The sequence below is a fragment of the Hippocampus bargibanti genome, linkage group LG03, assembly GCF_051943395.1.
Source record: "Hippocampus bargibanti isolate YZ-2025 linkage group LG03, ASM5194339v1, whole genome shotgun sequence".
Lineage (NCBI taxonomy): Eukaryota > Metazoa > Chordata > Actinopteri > Syngnathiformes > Syngnathidae > Hippocampus > Hippocampus bargibanti.
This window is the reverse complement of record NC_142736.1, coordinates 26,388,446-26,408,928: the sequence shown is the minus strand read 5'-3', so window position 1 is coordinate 26,408,928 and position 20,483 is coordinate 26,388,446. Positions and strand designations below refer to the sequence as shown.

The 20,483-nt window shown below is 39.9% G+C and overlaps 1 protein-coding gene across 2 annotated transcripts in view; it reads right to left on the bottom strand.

Annotated features, from left to right (window-relative positions):
* LOC148900842 (talin-2) overlaps window positions 1-20,483 on the bottom strand; it is a 108,701-nt gene that overhangs the window by 13,800 nt on the left and 74,418 nt on the right. For both annotated transcript variants that reach the window (XM_088992835.1, XM_088992836.1), the window contains 25 exons: window positions 20,256-20,384; window positions 20,067-20,169; window positions 19,393-19,601; window positions 17,829-17,948; window positions 17,517-17,714; window positions 17,251-17,390; window positions 15,832-15,925; window positions 14,730-14,819; window positions 14,528-14,650; window positions 13,929-14,072; window positions 13,353-13,514; window positions 13,060-13,200; window positions 12,793-12,974; window positions 12,328-12,460; window positions 10,984-11,085; window positions 9,762-9,932; window positions 9,311-9,457; window positions 6,322-6,423; window positions 6,111-6,230; window positions 5,881-6,027; window positions 3,678-3,844; window positions 2,879-3,062; window positions 2,667-2,792; window positions 675-791; window positions 67-252 (listed from right to left, as the gene is read on the bottom strand). In XM_088992835.1, the coding sequence (XP_088848961.1) occupies window positions 67-252; window positions 675-791; window positions 2,667-2,792; window positions 2,879-3,062; window positions 3,678-3,844; window positions 5,881-6,027; window positions 6,111-6,230; window positions 6,322-6,423; window positions 9,311-9,457; window positions 9,762-9,932; window positions 10,984-11,085; window positions 12,328-12,460; window positions 12,793-12,974; window positions 13,060-13,200; window positions 13,353-13,514; window positions 13,929-14,072; window positions 14,528-14,650; window positions 14,730-14,819; window positions 15,832-15,925; window positions 17,251-17,390; window positions 17,517-17,714; window positions 17,829-17,948; window positions 19,393-19,601; window positions 20,067-20,169; window positions 20,256-20,384 (3,537 nt within the window). The remainder of the gene's footprint in view (window positions 1-66; window positions 253-674; window positions 792-2,666; window positions 2,793-2,878; window positions 3,063-3,677; window positions 3,845-5,880; window positions 6,028-6,110; window positions 6,231-6,321; window positions 6,424-9,310; window positions 9,458-9,761; window positions 9,933-10,983; window positions 11,086-12,327; window positions 12,461-12,792; window positions 12,975-13,059; window positions 13,201-13,352; window positions 13,515-13,928; window positions 14,073-14,527; window positions 14,651-14,729; window positions 14,820-15,831; window positions 15,926-17,250; window positions 17,391-17,516; window positions 17,715-17,828; window positions 17,949-19,392; window positions 19,602-20,066; window positions 20,170-20,255; window positions 20,385-20,483) is intronic.

Below are 20,483 nucleotides of genomic sequence, written 5' to 3'. Positions count from 1 at the left end.
CACAACACAATCAACATCACATGGGCTGACAACGCTTCCAGGGTCACAGGATAAACTCGAAAGAACCTTGCAGCTTGCAAGCATGTCGGAAATGGCCTTGCGGCTCAGGTTGGCCGTGTGGATGATGTCCTCCTGTCGGGCCGAGTTGCCGGCGGCTACAGCTTTGGCTGTCGCCATGGTGATGCCTTTGGTTATGCGGATGAACTCTTCGGGCGTGGTTGTTTTCCTTGGAGGGTCCCGGGAATGGAACAACTGCGGATGAGAGTTGACACAGGGAGCAGATGTCACTTGACAAGTGAAATAAATACACCAAATTAGTTGTCACTTTTTACAAATGTCAACAAAATATTTTAAATGATTATTAGTGCAATGAAAAAAATGTTCTCATCTTTAAATAATACAATAAAGTCTGCATAGTACAAATCATATCAGTTTATCCATTTATTCAATAATTATGACGGGCTTAGCAAAAATCATCATGTAAATGACAGCCAGGAATGTCAGAAAACGATTTGGGTCATGAGTACAAAAATCCCCGTTAAGTATATGAAGTAAGAGGGAATTACGTACTTATTCTCAACAAAGGCTCTGATTAATCCTTCTACAAATGGTGCTTTTGAGCATTAGTATTGGATTTAATCAGTCAGTCAGTCAGTCCGACGATGTTCTCTCACCGCCATTTCCTGTTTGATACACTCGATAGTGGCCTCCAGCGCTCGGGTGCCTCGTGTGGCCTCGTCCTCCACGGCCTTCACTGTCTTCAGCAGGGACGTCACATTGGTCACCATCACCTGAAAGCAATAGTGGATATTAAGCATTCATGGTCCTTGCACTGGAAACCTTTAAATCAGCGGTGTCAAAGTCAAGGCACGGCGGCTGGATCTGGACCACCATGTCTTTTCATGTGGCCCGCGAAATTAAATCAAACATTTCAAGTTCGATGATGTGTGCTAAATATTTGTAATCCATAATAACAATCATTATTCTCAATAGCTGCTTTTGAACCATTTATATGGTTTCCCAAAATTCATAATAGTGAAACCGTACATAGAATGTGACCCGTGACATGCCTGTTCGAAATCTTAATGAAATCATTTTAAACATGCACTGATCTCCAAAAAAGAAAAAAAAACAAAACAAACAAATAAATAAAATACATAAATAAATAAAACAATAAAAAATGAATACATAAATAAATGAATAGATACAGAAATAAATACGATGTATGGAGCTAACGCAAGGTTGTAGAATAATGCACAAACGATGAATATGGGTTTATATTAAACATCCAAAAACCGATCTCACAACAAAATAAATAAATAAAAAACAAACAATTAAAACAAATAATGAACAAATAAACAAATAAATAAATAAATAAATAACTACATAAATAAAATGTATGAAGCTAACCCAAGTTTGTACAATAATGCAATAAAACTATGAATATGGATTTCTATCAAACATCCAACAACCAATCTCAAAACAAAATACATGAATAAACAAACAACAAAAAACAAATACATAAAAATAAATAACAGAATAATTAAATAAATACATCAATAAATAAATACAATGTATGGGGCTAACCCAAATTTGTTGTAGAAAATGTATGGCGCTACCCCAGGTTTGTAGAATAATGCAATAAAACAATGAATAATAACAATGAATAATAACAATAAATAATAATAATATAATGATAATAATACATTATATTTTAAGCGCCTTTCAAAGCTCTCAAGGACACTTTACAGTCACAGACAAGCATAGGTACTATAATAAATAAAATACAATCACAAATAGAATGCAATAAACAAAATACAATTATAAATAGAAACAAGAGAAAGAACTACACAGAAAATGCAAATTTAAATAGGTGGGTTTTGAGATGGGACTTGAATATGGATTTCTACCAAACATCCAAGGCCGGTCAGTGATGCAAAATGTCGATAATTAGCAACTTATTTGTGCAGCAGGCTTGGTTTATTAATAAGGGTTGTAGTACCCGATTATGACAAATGGGAGGTGCACAAGACCTATATTGTACTTTCCTGTATATTAACAAAGGATTGTTTCACTATTTCCTTTGAACAAAAGCGACATTTTTTCTGGTTATTTACACGAGAAATATCCCACAATATGTGGTTATCGACCCCTGTGATTTAGTTGCCATACAAAAGTGAGGTTGTGTTTAGTTGATGCCATTCGCCCTTCTAGGAGAAGAGAAGAATGGTGTGAGCGTCACAGCAGTGGTATTTGATTGATAGTTGGCACTTGAGTGAAATATTTCATTTCAACTCATCATTTAATGAGTTTTTAATCATTCAAATTCTTAGAAGCACTCTTTTCTGTGGTATATTAAATTTAGAATACATTCTAGACATACCTGTATTTTTATTCAACAGGGACATTTAGAGTTTTTGCAGGTCGTATTTATGTCAGCCAGATGCCAACAAGTCCACAATTTTGCCTCACAAGTAACATATTGTACATGTAAATCCTTATACCACCCTCAATATTACTTCTGCAGTTTTGGCTTTTTGGTCTTTTCACTCCTTAGTATCGCCACCTCTCACCAAGGGTTAGCTGAGACTGATTCAAGTTCATTCGTGACCCTCTCAACGAGGTCACCCACAACAGAAAATGGATGGATATAATGATGCCTGTACCTTGGCCGCGCCCTTCAGCTGGTACATGGACGGGTCGTCTGCCGCTTTACCGGCGGCACACTTGGTGGCGCTGATGAGCTCTGCTAGCGCCTTGGCTACGTCTTTGACAGCATTTATCAGAACCACCTTGAGTTAAAAATAATCATTTTATGAGATGAGGCACAAAGTAAAGGAAAGTAATTTTGCTATGATACCAAAACTGACGGACGGACCTGTGTCTCTGGATCATCGGAACCAATGCTGGCTGCGCCTAGTTTGACCACATCAGTAAGCTGCGTGATGGTTTTGGCAGATGACTGAGCGGCCTGCGCCAACTTGTCCTGACCGGAAGCGGCACCTGATACCAACATCTTGGTGTCCTCCACCAGAGCTTTGGCTGTCTTCAGAATATTTTCTCTGGGAAAGAGAGAGTCATGGGAAAAGGTTTGAGGGAATAAGTTAGCATTTATGAATATTGCATTGTATCCTCATCAGCACTTTAAAATGGACAATTTCATTCAAGACAAGTGCTTTCAAGATTGTATTGTTATTATTGATTTGTTTATGGATTTTAAATGTCTTTAACGGAATACCTCATTGCATAGTGTAAAGAAATATTGATAGCTAGCTAGCTACTTAGCTAGCTAGATAATTAGCTAGGAAGCTACATACCTATCTAGATAGCTAAGTAGATACCTAGCTAGCTAGCTAAAAAGAAACATGAATGACAGTCTGATTGAACACTCAAAATTAGATGGTTGTTTGGCTCTGTGACTTTTGTCACCTTTTGTTGTCAGGGTGAGAAAATCTTTTCGAGACATCTTCAGAACAATGGAATATGTGACACATCATCTTTTAAAGCCTGAGAATAATTTGTACTTTCTGACAGCAGAAAGTATTTTCCCTCTCTTTTATCTGCAAGCTACAAAGTCATTCTATCAGCTTTGGAGAGCAGATAATCAGAAGTCATATTTTTAACTGCAGACGTGAGAAATTCATGAAGGTGAACAGACACATTTTGTCACTCCCCACCTGTGGTCGGCGAAGGACTCATCATTCTCAGCGTTGAGTGTGCCAGCCGAGGCGAACATGATGGTGGTGTCCAGATCGGCGATGATTCCAGATACGGCGCTGGCCGCTGTGATGCAGGCCTGCGTTCCCCTGTTGCCCGCCTGAAGCGCTGACAGCACCAAGGACACCTGAGGAGAGCGCACACCATGACTGCCTCTCATTATACTGGTGACATATATATATATATATATATATATATATATATATATATATATATATATATATATATATATATATATATATATATATATATATATATATATATATATATATATATATAGAGAGAGAGAGAGAGAGAGAGAGAGAGAGAGAGAGAGAGAGAGAGAGAGAGAGAGAGAGAGAGAGAGAGAGAGAGAGAGAGAGAGAGAGAGAGAGAGAGAGAGAGAATATATACAGTAAAGTCTCGTTATATCGATATCGGTTATATCGATAGTACCGCTTATTACGATACTATTTTCATTTCCCTTGCACATTTCTAGTCTTTTTATGTATAATTAGTACCGTTTAGTACGATACCCGGTTATTACGATAATCCGGTTATTACGGTGCTCCTTTTCATCCCCCGCCGGCCATTTTTGTTGTTTATATCGATATATCCGTCGCGCCATTGGTCAACTTGGTCACGTGTCTTGTTACGTGAGCCGCCATCGGTCGCGCCATTGGTCGACTTGGTCACATGAGCCTCCATCGGTCGCGCTATTGGTCGACTTGGCAGTGTGACTTTGTCACGTGACACGCCATCGGTCGCGCCATTGGTCAACTTGGTCACGTGTCTTGGTTACGTGTCACGCCATCAGTCGCGCCATTGGTCGACTTGGTCAGGTGACTTGGTTACGTGCCCAGCACCCGTGTAGCAGAGCCATTTTCATTTTCAGACGCTAGCTCGTGTGTAGCAGACGAGATTGAAGTGTTTGTGTTAAAAGGTAAAAATGGGAAGCAGAAGAAGATTGATGACTTTTTTAAATTGTATACATAATACAGTAAGATGTAAGCGTTGCAGTTTCCCTGTTGTGTTATGTACATGCCCACTGTATTGTATATGAATGCAATCGTTTTTTGCAACAATGTTTCTTGTTTTGTCTGCTGAAGCGCGATGATTTTGAAAATTATTAACATTCCATACTGTGTATTAAAGGACAGCCGATGTCACTTTTTATTCAAATGCAAATAAAAATGACTTCACGCCAAGACGTCTTGCATTGCTTGTGAATCCAAACAATGGCTTCAGATTCGGATAATATGCTTTCTTGTTACACATCCAGTTATGAATATGTTTCAAATACACTGTAGTTCTGAAGATCAAAGCATACATGTTTACAATCATTAAAGAATTATATGTGCCATTTTGAGGCAACATTGGGGGAACATCTCTCACCCAAAAAAAAGGGAGCGAATGGCCAGCTCCGTTTCTTATATGGCGCTTGGCTGCCCTCTTTTGGCGGCTTTTGTTTAATGCAGTTCGGCGCAGGATCGGATATATCGATAGTTCCGGTTATATCGATATTTTTTTGGACTCCCTTGAATATCGATATAACGAGACTTTACTGTATATATATATATATATATATATATATATATATATATATATATATATATATATATATATATATATATATATATACACACAGTAAAGTCTCGATATCGGTTATATCGATAGTACTGCTTATTACGATACTATTTCTATGAACGCAAGGAGAGAATTTACTTTTCCGACTCTTGAGAATGTATATATATATATATATATATATATATATATTTTCATGGGTGTTGAGAACCTTTGCGCACGTGGGGAAAGCTCATCTAGTCAAAATTCAGCATAATCCTGGAAATTGCTCAACTTTTTATTTCTCATTTGAACCGACTGATGATGGTCGAGCAAATGAGTTGAAAATCCAAACGCGTTTATGCTTGATTGGTTGCTTTGTGACCAATACAAGCATGAAGACAAATGCTGAGTAATGTAATTTAATTCTAAGAATAGAACAGATGACATATTGTTTAGTTCCGCTCTTGGTAATCCATCACGATAATACAAATCACACACGTGGCTCAAGAATGTGTGAGTTCGTTCAATGGGGAAGAACCAGCATGTGATTCGAAGTAATCAAATCAAATTACACGAATATGTAAAAAAAAAAAAAAATGTCTTCATGACACTGCTAACCTTCTCTGTAACGGCGCGCGCGCAGTCAATGAGCTCTCGCTTGGTGAAGCCGTCGGAAGGAGTGATCTGCAACGCCCCGGCCTTCTGCACCAGGAAGATGCAGCCGTGGCCCAATTCTTGCACTCGGGTCTTGATCTGGAAGCCGATCTGGATGAAGACAAAATTGAAAAGTTGCTCATGACGGTCTCTTTGTTTGATGATATTGACGGCTTGTGGGTCGCCGTTCGCACCTCTTCCGGCTCGGCCGTGTGAGCGGCCATCCGTCCGTCGACGGCCAGTTGGCTGAAGTCGGCTGTTACTTGAGACGCCAGACCTCCGAGCTCGTCCGGACATGTTACCGATTTAGTCATCTGAATCATAACAAAGCAAACATCACCATTCCATCCCATTTTCTTAAAAAATGTTACTTTCTGTAACATTTAAAAGTGTACTATGGTATACCATTTCCTGAGCCGTGACTGCAATAGCTTTGGAGTGCTTCACCATACTGGTCTGGTAATCCACGAATGACCCCTCGGGCTCAGGTGGTGTTCCCTCATCCAGCTGAATAAACAAGAAACATTCAGTTTGCTTTTCCCAAAAAATATACAGTAAAGTCTCGTTATATCGATATTCTCGGGAGTCGGAAAAAATATCGATATAACCGGACTATCGATATATCCGATCCTGCGGCAAGTAAATTTTCTCCTTGCGTTCATAGAAATAGTATCGTAATAAGCAGTACTATCGATATAACGAGACTTTGCTGTATATACAGGTATATGCATTTTGTATATGACAAATATGACAAAACCAAAATTACAAATGACATCAAATATGAATGATAACATCTATTGATGATGCTCAATAGCATATGAAATGGGCATCTATTCAGAAGGAAGAACAAAAACAATATTACTGAGGGAATAATTTGGCTATACTGTATGCAATTATCTGTTTAGGGGCAATCTATCCTGAAGAAATGTCTGATAGGATTTGTGGTGCTTTTTTGCGCTCAGTACAAAGCAATACATTTATAGTTTGGTAGCATGTTGTGATATCTCGAAGCCTAAAAACTATGTTGAAGCAAGCCGAAGAGCTTCATTCGGAACTTTGCATTCATCCTGTGACATCTTGGTGCCAGTAAACCATGTTCAAGTGAGTTGAGGAGCTTCGTTTAGACAAAAGTAGTACTGTGCCCCCACCTTATCGCTTGTGTAGGGAATGATAAACGTTTCACCTGCACACCCCCAGGCCACACTGTATTGAACTGCATGAGTTTAAAGGACAACCGACGTCTCCGGACAAGTTGTGTCCATAATTTGTAAAATGGCTTCAAATGACTTCTACTGAGCATATTTTAATAAGATTCCACCGCATATAGCTATATTTTACGTTCTAAGACTCGTGCTGAATACTCAGGAAGTCTTGTTTTTGAGTTGGTGACGAGTCCGTACGTGATGTCACTAAAGGAACGCCTCTGACCGAAAAAAAGGCACATTGTAGCAGTCCTTTCATCACGTCAATGTATTTTGCTGTACTTGTTTGGTCTGACAACCTCGTGTTGCACCCAAAAGCCACCAGAAGAGGGCGTCCAAGCTCCATATAAGGAATTTATCAGCCTGTGGAAACGGAGGTGGCCACAGGAGGTCGCCATTTTGTGCCTATTTTTTTGGTTGAGAGATTTCCCCCCAATGTTGCCTCAAAATCCACAAATAAATTCTTTAATCGATTGCAAACATGTATGCTTTCCTCTTTAGAACTATTTGAATCATATTCATAACTGGATGTGTAACAAGAAAGCATATTCTCCGAATCTGAAGCCATTGTTTTGATTCTCCAGCAATGCAAGACGTCTTGGCGTGACGTCACGAACTGGGGGCGGGACTTTCTGAAAATGCCCAATTCGCAGCTCATTTTTTGGCAGATTTTGGACACTTTAAGTCATTTTTATTGGTGTTTTGCATTTGAATAAAAATATCATACTGCGTGTTTTGGGTATTTTAGATGCTATAATAAAACGTTTTTTCTGATGTCAGTTAAAAAACAAAAAAGTGACGTCGGTTGTCCTTTAAAACTAAGCAAAAAAAGAACATTGCAAAGAAATAATAGAAAGAAGCAATGCAGAAAGGTCAGACAGAGCAAATTAATTGTACAACATAAAGATGAATGTGTCATGTGAGACGACCGCAAGTCTGAGTCTATTATAATTTTAATAGCAGTTTAAGAGCTATTCTGCACTCTAGATCCCCTTTAATAATGTATTTAGACTCGAGACTTTAATTCAACTGAGAGCCATTCTTTGTGCTTTGTTAGGTGCTGATATTTTAATGGCAACAAGTTTAAATGACTTCAGTAAATAACGTTGCAATGGTCATGTATGGGCTACAGCATCTAGAGCATCATTAGCGGGGAATAAAGGGGAAATATCCATTGAAGGTGTTTATTTGTCTGAAGTGGATGGCGACTAATTGGTGCTTCTAATACAAAGTCGTGCTTCTAAGACAAATTACAATGCAATTACGATCATTACAACAAGACCATTGTTAAATAAATACCAGTGCAACAAAAGTGATTATATTTGAAAAGCTATAATCGATGGTGGTATATTACAGTGCAGCTGCAGTGAAGGAAGCATCTGGTAAGTATTTAATCAGCGTTTAAAATAAGGCTTGCATGTAAAAAAAAAGCAAAAAAATGTCGTCATCATCATCATCTTGCACTGCATACATTACATAGTATGTGTGAAATTAACACATCGCAGAGAAGCCAGGAGAGGAATAATGCTGGTCGGTGACAAGGAGGGTGCAGGCTGAAAGCAGTCTGCAATATCACAGGTACTTGACGTTCAGTTATCCTACTGAAAGGTGACACTTGAGAATCTGACATCTGTGAATCGTCAGAGCTGCAGTCGTTGGATATAAAGTGATTTTCAATTTAAAATAAGAAATATTATGAACTCAACTATCCTAGCTGTGGAGATCCAGAGGCACATCAAAGCCAAAAGAGCAGCATTTTTTTAAGTGCGTGAATCAGCCATTGCCTCTGATAAGCAATGCATACTTAATTGCTTGACAAAGTTGGCAATTTAGTGAGGTTGGGGGCCGGGGGGTGTTGTGTGCCGCATGTGCCTTACACAATAATCTTTACAACCCGTCTGCTTGATTTTTAAGTGCCGCCACCACGCTTATAAATTAGAATCTATGCCATCTTGAAGAGAGGATTGCTATGATTCGGAGGTCACAGTTGCTGTTTTAGTTTATTAATCAGAATCAGAAAACCTTTATTCAAGATTTGTATTCTGTTTGAGTGATTGCTGAGAGAATACAGTTACTGGTGTAGGTTGGGAAAAAAACCTAGAACTGAATATTGTGAGTAAAAACATTACCCTTGGGGTTTTTACACAAAAAGCATGAGAAAAAGTTAAAAAAATATATCACAGTGGATTTACCTTGGCCATGGCCTCCGCAATAGAATCCACCATGCCGCCGACCATTCCAACTTCACTGGCAGCCTCGTTCAGCGTCACCATGATGTCATCTACCGCCTCCTTCATTAACTGAGCGGCCTCTGCGATGGCATCGTGCGTATGGCATGCCTGACAGTTGTCATGACAATGCGCAATCACACACCAGCCACAAAGCCAAACATGGTTGTCTTGTACGTAATTACATTTCATTCATCCGGAGACAATAATTACGAACGCAAAGGAAGCAGCTGATGTACTCTCATTTAGTCATATAGTCTCATCATGTCATATTTCCCAGCATTTTTCTATATTGTAGCTTTTTTCCTAAATCAATTTCTTACACTGTAAAGAGACTTTATGGACACCCTGAATTGTTATTATTATAAGACAAAAACAACTACGACAACGAAACAAAAACCACCAAAGAACTGACCTTGCGATTGCCTCCCCCTTCCTTGGCAGCGTACAGCATCTGCAGGGCGGATTCGGCCAGGGTCTTGGTCTGATCCAGGAAGGTCATCTGCTGTTGGTGGTCCTTCAGCTTGGAGGCCACGCCGACTGCTGCCCTGATCAGTGGGTCAAAATAGCCTGCCAGTTGGCTCACCTAAAGTCAAAATTCACATCAGTTGTGTGTGGAGGATGATCACAGAAAAAAAAAATCATTTTGTCATCACGACGTCACAAAACAAACATTTTTATACACCCCATAGCCTCGAGTGGGCGTACCTGCACGGCATTCAGGGACAGTCGGGTAGGTGTGAAGTTATAATGTTAGCTGTTTGAATATTTATTTGATATCCTACCAGCATGCCACATTATGAATGAAAGCTAATTATGAAGATTAAATATACGTAGTAGTATATGTATACACAAATATTTGAAGAATAAATTAAAACGCAAAAGAGAGCAAAGAATTGCTGAAGTCATTCACTGCCAGGCGATGTGCAAAAATGTGCCCACTCCAGTGCCAGGGTTTTTGTCATTGTCACTTGAATTCCAGGACCCACAGGCTATTGAGTTTTTGGACTACATAAACATTCAATACAGCGTTAGAAACCTTAGACTCTGTTCTTTCATCAGAAAAAAAATGTTAATTGTTAAGTTATCTGAACTTGAAATGGGGGCGGCTATACAAAACCAATACAATACATACATATTGATTTATATAGCGCTTTAACACAGCCGAAGCGGTAACAAAGCACTAACATGGATAAAAGGCAAATGCTGCCCCCTCGTAGAAGTGAAAAAACGTTGCTACGGCATCCCTTATAAGAAAAACCAAAAGCCGAATACATTCGGGAATGGCGCTCCACGTCACAATTTGCAATTCCCGAATGCCTTCAGGAATGGCAGTGAATTAGTTAAAAAATACAGGAACTGTCAATCAGCTCATGCCCAGTTACATACACCCCCGCCACACACCCTCTTGCATACACACGCATGTAATCGGACACATCTGACACCTGCTATTTTTTTGTGTGTGTTTAACTAAATTTTCAATGTGCTTTAATGAGTGAATTTCTAAAATGTGTTTTGATATGGTCCCTCCGCAATACGTTTTTTTTTTTAATCTTTTATGGCTCGGGCACGTTTCTCTCACTTCACAGTTGAAGCATTTAAGCAAAGTCATTAATGTGTTGCCCTATATACCGCACCTTGTGTCCAAGTTGGGAAGCTTCGCCTCTGGCAGCAGTGGAAACAGGGTCGATTAAGTGGCCAATTTCCTGCACGGAGGATGTCAGCTGCTCTTGGAGGGCCTGAAAAGAAGAGGAAATGAAAGTACATTTGGTTCGGTGTGGCCTTTTATGGGAGAGGTGGAATTGCATTTAACGTGCTTCACCTGGAACCTTGACATCTATTCCCTCAACAGAAATCATTTCGAGGAGGGAAGAAAAAAAAAAACGTACAATAACGTTTTGCATTAATATGCACATCTCAAAATGAATACTTGATTGCAGTGACTTTGGCATTTCTTACAGCACTCAACTTTTAGAGTAGGAATCCATCACTTTGGTACTTCACACCGCGCATCTGTTAGATTGCGACGCTATCGGCTGCATACGGTTTAGATAATCTCACAGGTGTTTCATCAGTTTTAGGTCTGGGCTTTGGCTGCCATGATGCATATCTTGTTGCCATTGTACAATATGAATTAACTTGTTAATATGGCAACAAAATTCAACAAACTTGCTGTAGAAGCATATTTGTAGCTTTAAGCTTCAAATATTCAAGCTCTTTTTAAGAATAAATAAATCATCAGCAACATCAAACAGTTATTAGGATTCATAAATGTGAAAATACATGAAAATATTTAAAACCATCCGCCTTTTCTTTGAGATACAATAAAACAGATGCCGTTATGCTAATGTACCATATTTTACAGTATATAAGGCGCACACAAAAGCCTGTATTTTCTTCAAAAATGACCCTGCGCCTTATACACTGGTGCGCCTTATATGTATGTGAAGTTATATTGGATTGGATTAGCCTTTATTAGTCTTGCAATGGAGAAATTTACATTTCACAGCAGCAAAGTTATGGAAGGAAGAGAAAAGGAAATACAAAATACAGGAGCTTCATTTAACCCTGTAGAAGAAGTAGTGTGTAATTCCAGCCTCTTCTGTCGTGGCTTATAATGTGGCGTGCCTTATATTTGGAAAACCTTCATATATTTATAAATTATTATTAATAATTGTTTGAAAAACGTTGTTTCATTCCTTTAAGGTGCGTCTTATCCTGTGGTGCACATTGGTATATATATTCATTGGCTTTATACTCCGGTGCGCCTTATACACCGGAACTTTATATCAAATTGTACATCCCCTCCTCCCCCCCAAAAAAAATCATCCAGTAGTTAGAATTTTGAAGCCTAAAACATAGAGGAGGATTGACAGCAGACTAAATCAAAACATCAAATTAAGGGACCATTTGACAAAGATGAATGTTTTGAAGGCAAAAAAAAAAGAACTATACTGAGTTCTTTCCTAACGGTTCCTTACCTCCAAAGAGATGTCGTCCCTGCTGGGTAAATTCTGGCTGACCGCAGCCAAGGAGGCCTGCTCAATGTCCCGGATACATTTGTTGATGTTATCAATGGATGAGTCGCACTCCCGCTGGCCGGGTGCTTTGTCCCTGAGAAGGAAATGGGCCGGAGAGAGAGAGAGAGAGAGCCATAAAATGGATGAGGGATTGAGAGTGGAGGATGATAAACAGGTAGTAAAGAAGACACAGATTGAAAAAGAGAGGAGGTATTAGTCATCCAAATCAGGAGACTCATATTTGTATTTAAAACCCCGCTTTCAAAGTACAGTACGGTACTTCTATTCCTCCTTTGTGCTGTAAATATGTTAACTCAGGCCCTAATTTTATGATAGTACACTCAATGTTTTTGCATATAGAAACTAAAAGTCAATTAGACGAGCTATAATAACAGTTTAAGAGCCCCGCTCCCTTCCCCAACAAACCGGATGGCCGTGATGAGACTCTTGATGGAGTCGGAGACGGTGCGGGAATGACCGGCAAGATCAGACCAAGTGGGTGGGTCTTTGGGGTTGATAACCAATGAACGGGCAGTTTTGACTAGGTCGGTGGAGCTGTCTAGCATAGAGCGTGCTGATTGGATGATTGGCTCCTGAGCCGTAGAACCCTGCGAGTGAAGTTGGTAGAAGACTTAAGGGATAAAATGTCTTTTGCTCATTAAACCACACAAAAAGCAGCTGTCTGTAACTCACCTCGTGGCTGATTTTAGCTGGGATGCTAGCAAATTCTGGGTTGGACGCAAAGACTGTCAGGTTTTCCACCGCTTCGATGAGCGGAGCCGTGGCCACTCGACACCTGTTCCTGTTCTCATCCGAGAAATCTCCATCGAGAGCCTAAAGGTGAAAAAGACATTGCCAAAAGGTTAAATCAAACAAATTTGAAATCAGCTGCTATGAATACATTGATTCTGTAGTTTAACACATACCTAAAATGATTCTGATTCTGAAAAATTAGACAAATTAGGCTCTGGCTGGACTAGACCCACCTTAATGGTTTTGACCAGGTTGGCGGTGCTGTTGGCGACCTCCTTAGCCGACTGGACAAAGTGCCTCTTGGCGACTGGGTTTGTAGTCTTGGAGGAGGCCAGGCGGCAGGCGTTGCACAAGGCGGATGTGTGCTTTGCAACAATGGTGGCTGCTGAGAGCACCTGCGGTATAATAATAATAATAATAATAATAATAATAATAATAATAATAATAATACATTTCATTCAGAAGTGCCTTTCAAAACTCTCAAGGTCACTTTACAGTCACAGGATAAGTTTGTTGTGGGCGAGCAGCGGCAGCCACACGCGCCAGCGTTCACTCAACCCGGAAGTAACTCAAATAGATAGAAAGATAGCTAGCTAGCCAATAGATATTAGGGGTTGGAGGGGGGGGGGGGTGTCACGGTCCATTAATGGTCTCACCATTTTCTCAAAAGTATCTTTGAAGTAATATCTTCTATCAGCCCTCCAAACATGAAGTGCAAATTTCCCCCCATTTTAAATCATTTTATAGTACAAATATCTAACCTGGAAGACAATAAATAAGAACAACTATTATTTTATTGCCGCTTGTACCTGGGAGGCGCTACTTTCCGGGTCCACAAGATTCTGACAGGCTGTTTGAATTGCCTGGTTGGCTTTGGCAAACTGGATGGGGTCCACCAATCCTTGGTGACCTGCGTGACTGTTGGGATCGGACACGCCCACTAGGTAGGATGCCTGATGTTAAAAAAAACAAACAAACACACAAGCAAACAAAAAAAAATATAACAACAACAACAACAACAATAATAATACTACTACTAATAATAATAATGACAATAGCATAAAAAACAAGGGGGGCAACATAGATGAAAAGCCATCAAATAGAGACACCATATTAAAAAAAACACTGATTCTTTATATTAATGTTTTAATCACATTTACACTGAAACCCCACATTTTAAACAATTGCCATAACACTATTAATATTTTAAAACCCTACCCCAAAAAAGACACCATAAAATATATCCAACATAGTCTTACTGATAACGGCATTTCAATTAATTTCAATGGGCAACATTAATTTGGGTTAATGTCAAGTCAAATAATCACTATTTTCTGTCACCTCCACCTCTGAAAAACGGTCATAACAATGCAGTAATTTCCAACGATATTTGAGCATTTGTATGTACCTGTCCAGCAGCTTCAGTGAGGCCACACAAGGCCTTAGACGCCAATCTGACGCAGTCTCCAAATGACATCACATCTCCCGTCTTGCAGTTTTGGGAAATTCCCGCCATTGACTCTCCCAAGACCTTGACAGACCACCATGAATGAAAAGAGAAAAGTAATGGACTGTTAAGAGCTCCTTGGTGGTGGACCTAGAAGACCTACCTTGGAATTTTCCATGACACTCTCGATGCAGTCAAAGTAGGAGAGGTCATTAATGGGTTCATTGGGGTTGTCCAGCATTCCTCTGACTGCCTGGAAGAATTTAGTCAACATCTTTTATGCAGACGTATAACGTCGTAACGTGTTTGCTTTAACCACAAAATCCATTGAAAGTGAATAGGCTTTTTACTAACAAAAATACCAAACAATAATCGCGGACAGCATCAAATTACAATTTGCTTAAAGGACAACCGACGTATCCGGACAAGTTGTGTCCATAATTTGTAAAATGGCTTCAAATGACTTCTACTGAGCGTATTTTAATACGATTCCACCTCATATAGCTATATTTTACGTTTTAAGACTCGCTCTGAATATTCAGGAAGTCTTGTTTTTGAGTTGGTGACGAGTCCGTACGTGACGTCACGAAAGGACCGCCCCCTGACCAAAAAAAGACACATTGTAGCAGTCCTTCCACCACGTCAATGTATTTTGCTGTACATGTTTGGTCTGAGAACCAACCGTGTTGCGCCCAAAAGCCGCCAGAAGAGGGCATCCAAGCTCCATATAAGGAATTTATCAGCCTTTGGAAGCGGAGGTGGCCACTGGAGGTCGCCATTTTGTGCCTCTTTTTTTGGGTGAGAGATTTTCCCCAATGTTGCCTCAAAATGGCACATATAATTCTTAATCGATTGCAAACATGTGTGCTTTCCTCTTCAGAACTATTTGAATCACATTCATAACTGGATGTGTAACAAGAAAGCATATTCTCCGAATCTGTAGCCATTGTTTTGATTTACAAGCAATGCAAGACGTCTTGGCGTGATGTCACAAACTGGGGGCGGGACTTTCTGAAAATGCCCAATTTGCAGCTCAATTTTTGGCAGATTTTGGACACTTTAAGTCATTTTTATTGGTGTTTTGCATTTGACTAAAAATGTAATTCTGCGTGTTTAGGGTATTTTAGATGCTATAAAACATTTTTCTGATGTCAGTTAAAAAACAAAAAAGTGACGGCGGTTGTCCTTTAATGGTAGTGGCAAACCCAAGCCAAATCATGCTCCACAAACCTGTTGCACAACGATTAAAAACGAACGCAGTTTACCTCGAGCTCTCTCAAAGCATTATCACACTCTTTCTGGCCAGGTGCCTGCTGAGTGCACAGCGTGATCAGCTGGTTGATGCTGTCAGTTACAGCTCTGAAACAAGAACCAGAAAATTATACTGTAGAGCAGTCATTCTTCAGCCTTTTTAGGCCAACTGACACCTCAAAAAATACTCAGCTCTCACAAAAACAATTACAATGATATACAGGGATATATAGTAATCCAATGTGTTTAAGAAACACTATTAATTTTAGCCACTGTAGTTTTATGGATGGTCTCATAACATTGGCCAACAATATTTTTTAATCAGAGTTACAAGTACATTTTTCGAGATATTTTTTGTGCTGATTCCAATCTGGCCTCGCTTTATTTATTTATTGCAACAGGGATTCTTCATCATCACAAGAAGAATATTGTCTTATATTTCATCATGTTTATGAATTAAGTGTTGGGATCAGCGACAGGTGATTTTTTTCATGCAATGCCATTGCTAAACTACAATGCATTATAAAATCTTTCTCATCAGAAGAATATAATTAATACATGTATAAAACAAAAAAATACCTTTTAATACTGTATCGGTGCCTATTACATTTAGGGACACATAATGACATCTGTATTTAAATTAGCAGTGGACTAATAGATTTAAAGGACAACCGACGTCTCCGGACAAGTTGTGTCCATAATTTGTAAAATGACTTCAAATGACTTCTACTGAGCCTATTTTAATAAGATTCCACCGCATATAGCTATATTTTACGTTTTAAGACTCACGCTGAATATTAAGGAAGTCTTGTTTTTGAGTTGGTGACGAGTCCGTACGTGACGTCACGAAAGGAACGCCCCTGACCGAGAAAAAGATGCATTGTAGCGGTCCTTCCATCACGTCATTGTATTTTGCTTTACTTGTTTGGTCTGGGGACCTCGTGTTGCACCCAAAAGCTGTCAGAAGAAGGCGTCCAAGCTCCATATAAGGAATTTATCAGCCTGTGGAAACGGAGGTGGCCACAGGAGATCGCCATTTTGTGCCTCTTTTTTTGTCACAAACTGGGGGCGGGACTTTCTGAAAATGCCCAATTTGCAGCTCAATTTTTTGCAGATTTTGGACACTTTAAGTCATTTTTATTGGTGTTTTGCATTTGAATAAAAATATCATACTGCGTGTTTCGGGTATTTTAGATGCTTTAAAACGTTTTTCTGATGTCAGTTAAGAAACAAAAAAGTGACGTCGGTTGTCCTTTAAATGCAAGATAAAATATAATTGAGTGATTCTTTTTCATACCACTAAAGGGAGCCCTAATGATAAATGGCCCCTCTCATGGTATGTGATGCAATTGAAAAAAAATCACTGTTCTGAGGGGAAAATTACACTTTTAGGGACCATTCACACCAGTGCATATTGCACATTGCTGTGGCACCTTGCAGCAGCTGCAAGCAGGTTCTTGGCGTTAGCTGCAGCGGGATCCACTGATAGGCTCTTAGCAGCCAGCAGCAATTTGCTAGAGGCCATGGAGATGTTCTTTAGGTTACCGATCACCTGGACTTGGTCGTCCCTCTTCTGAGATGATGAGACGCATGACAAAAAACAACAACACATGCACATTACTTTGGAGAAAATACATTCCTGTAGATCACATGTCAACACGCGGGGGCCTAAAATGAAAAAAATAAGATAGAGAAGGACCTGTGTGTGGCCTGCCATTTCGATGCCAGCGTCAAGGAATTCGTCAAAGTCTTCACTGAACTTCCCCGACGCCACCGCCAGCTGGCTGCTGGAGCCTCTGGTGGCGTGAACCACTTCACCTGCAGACTGGTTCAGGTCGGCCGCCGTCTGGTTGAGTTCACTTTGCGCCTCCTGAAATGTCTTGGAGGCTGGCGGGATCTAAATAGCACCGTAAGACTTAGGTCACTGTATATTTGTTCCCGGGATTTATTAACTCCCCGTGCTAATGAAGATTTCTCCTTTTTTTTGCAAGGGATTCTTTGTTCAACTCACATTTTCAACAAGGAGCTTCTTGCTGGCCTCCCCAATACTTTTCAGAGCCATGTCCACATCCTTCTGACCAGGCAGACAGTTGACGCAGTTGTTCAGTGAATGAGACACAGCCTTGGCCACCTGCAAGTTCAAGGACGACCGATAGAATATTAAAAACAAACCTCAAGCGCGATGATCTCTCATACAAAACTGCTATTGCATTAACCAGCAGCACCACCTTGGTGTTTATCGCAACACACGGTATTAATTAAGTTAGCAAAATGAGATGGTGAGTCATAAATCATTGAGAATGTTTTGCAGATAAAATATGACACCTGCTTCATTATGATGCTTTCCCTTGGCTAAAATGACAGATGTTGAGCTGTTTACTTCCTTTTCCTGCATGTAAATATTTATCAGAAAGGGAATTGCAGATTAAAGGAAGTCTCACCACATTTTTAAGGAAACTGAAGAAATTTCAGTGACTATGTGTGACTATAAAGACATTGTCTCACTGATTTGGTGGACTGATCCACATATGTATTTATATTTTAACATTGAGGTATTGAATCGAGGCTCATTCTAGGCACATAATTAAAGGACAACCGACGTCATTTTTTTATTTCCTAACTGACATCAGAAAAACGTTTTATAGCATCTAAAATACCCAAAACACGCAGTATGATATTTTTAGTCAAATGCAAAACACAAATAAAAATGATTTTAAGTGTCTAAAAAGTACTTCAATTTGAAACCGGGAGTGGCCAGTTTCAGAAGGTCCCGCCCCCATATTCATGGTGTCACGGCAAGACGTCATGCCTTGCTCGAGAATCAAAACAATGGCTTCAGATTCGGAGAATATGCTTTCTTGTTCCTCATCCGGTTATGAATATGATTCAAATAGTTCTGAAGAAGAAAGCATACATGTTTGCAATCGATTAAAGAATTTATTCTGTGTCATTTTGAGGCATCAGGGGTGGGAAATGTCGCACCCAAAGGAACGTGTAAGGAATTAATCAGCCCGTTTCCACAGGCTGATTAATTCCTTACATGGAGCTGTGTCGCCCTCTTCTGCTTCTTTTTGGTCCTACATGATGTTTTCAGACCAAAGTACAGCAAAATGCATCGACGTGATGGAAGGACTGCTACAATGTGTCCTTTTTTCGGTCAGGGGCGTTCCTTCAGTGACGTAGGGTGAGGACCCGTCACCAACTCAAAAACAAGACTTGCGGAATATTCAGCGCGAGTCTTAAAGCGTAAAATATAGCTATATGCGGTAGAATCTTTGTAAAATACGCACAGTAGAAGTCTTTTGAAGCCATTTTACAAATTATGGACACAACTTGTCCGGAGACGTCGGTTGTCCTTTAAATCTACCGTCTTCAATTCGGGTGCCAAAACAGTGTTATTGGGACATCTCTGGTAGCATGATCGTTTCATACAGTTCTGGATTTGAGAGTATTTTGTGCAGAAAAAAATATCAGCAGCATCACAGATGACACAAAATTCATTTCACCCAAAAAAATATTTTTATCAAAAATTGCACCCATTGTCAAGATCCATGTTAAATGCTCTCATATCTCACCAGGGCCAACCTCTGCTGGCTCTCAGCATCTCCTGGACAAGAAAGCGCTTCCTTGGCCTCGTGGATGAGAAGCGCAGAGCCATCCATGACGTCGCGGGCCGAGTCCAGCATGGCGGCGGCAGCTTTGGGATCGGTGGTGGACGCGGCTACTCCGCGGGCCGCCTGGGCCAGCGTCTTCAAGGCCTGCGCTGTCTCCCTGGCTGCTATGCCTGCCACATGAGTTATCATTAGCATCAGCGTAGTGCATGAAATGCATAATGTAAAATCGAACTGGTGGAATAAAGTGATGGTATCAATTGAATGGAGTTTATTTAGCAGGATGATTTTTTTCATGTACAGTACTTTTTTTTTGCTCTGGTAGTTGAAAGGGCACTCCAGGTGATATGCACTATAACCACCAACACAGTGGCAACCAGAGAGCTTATATTCTCGATGTTTTGGTCCCCGTTTGCAAGTTTGTATTTTTTTTTAAATTAAAGATATTTAATTCCTTTACGGTTAATGCGTTGAAAAACAACAACCTTTTTTTTGTTTTTGTCTTAAAATAAAGTAAAACAAAACGGCAAATCGTGCAATTATAATTTTCTTTTACTATAATCAATAGGAGAAAAAAATCTGACATTTTATTTAATAGCAAAAATTTGTGTTATGTATATTTCATTCACAGTACCGACCTGTATAGTGTTCATTGCCCTGTGCAGCACAAGTAAGTAGCTGAGCCATAGAAGACCCTACTGACTTGGATGTGCTGCCCAACTCCTGAGCGCATTTCTCCAACTATAAGAACCATTAAAAAAAAAACGCCTTAATTAGAGTTTGAATTGCAATTTCGGATTTTCATGAGTAAACTGACTTTTTCTTACCGTTTCTCCTGGCAGCGGTTTCAGCTGTGCATTACCGGCAGCCAGCCTGGCATCCTGCAGTTCACTTTTCAGCGTTTGGATGGCAGTGAGTGCGGAGTCGATCTCCATGGGGCCACAAGCTTCATGAGCCTATAAAAAATGCAAATAGGTACAAAAAAAGGGGGGTAGGTATCAAGTGTACATATGGTGTGATATCAACCAAAGTAAGCGACGTAGCAGGCAAAATGC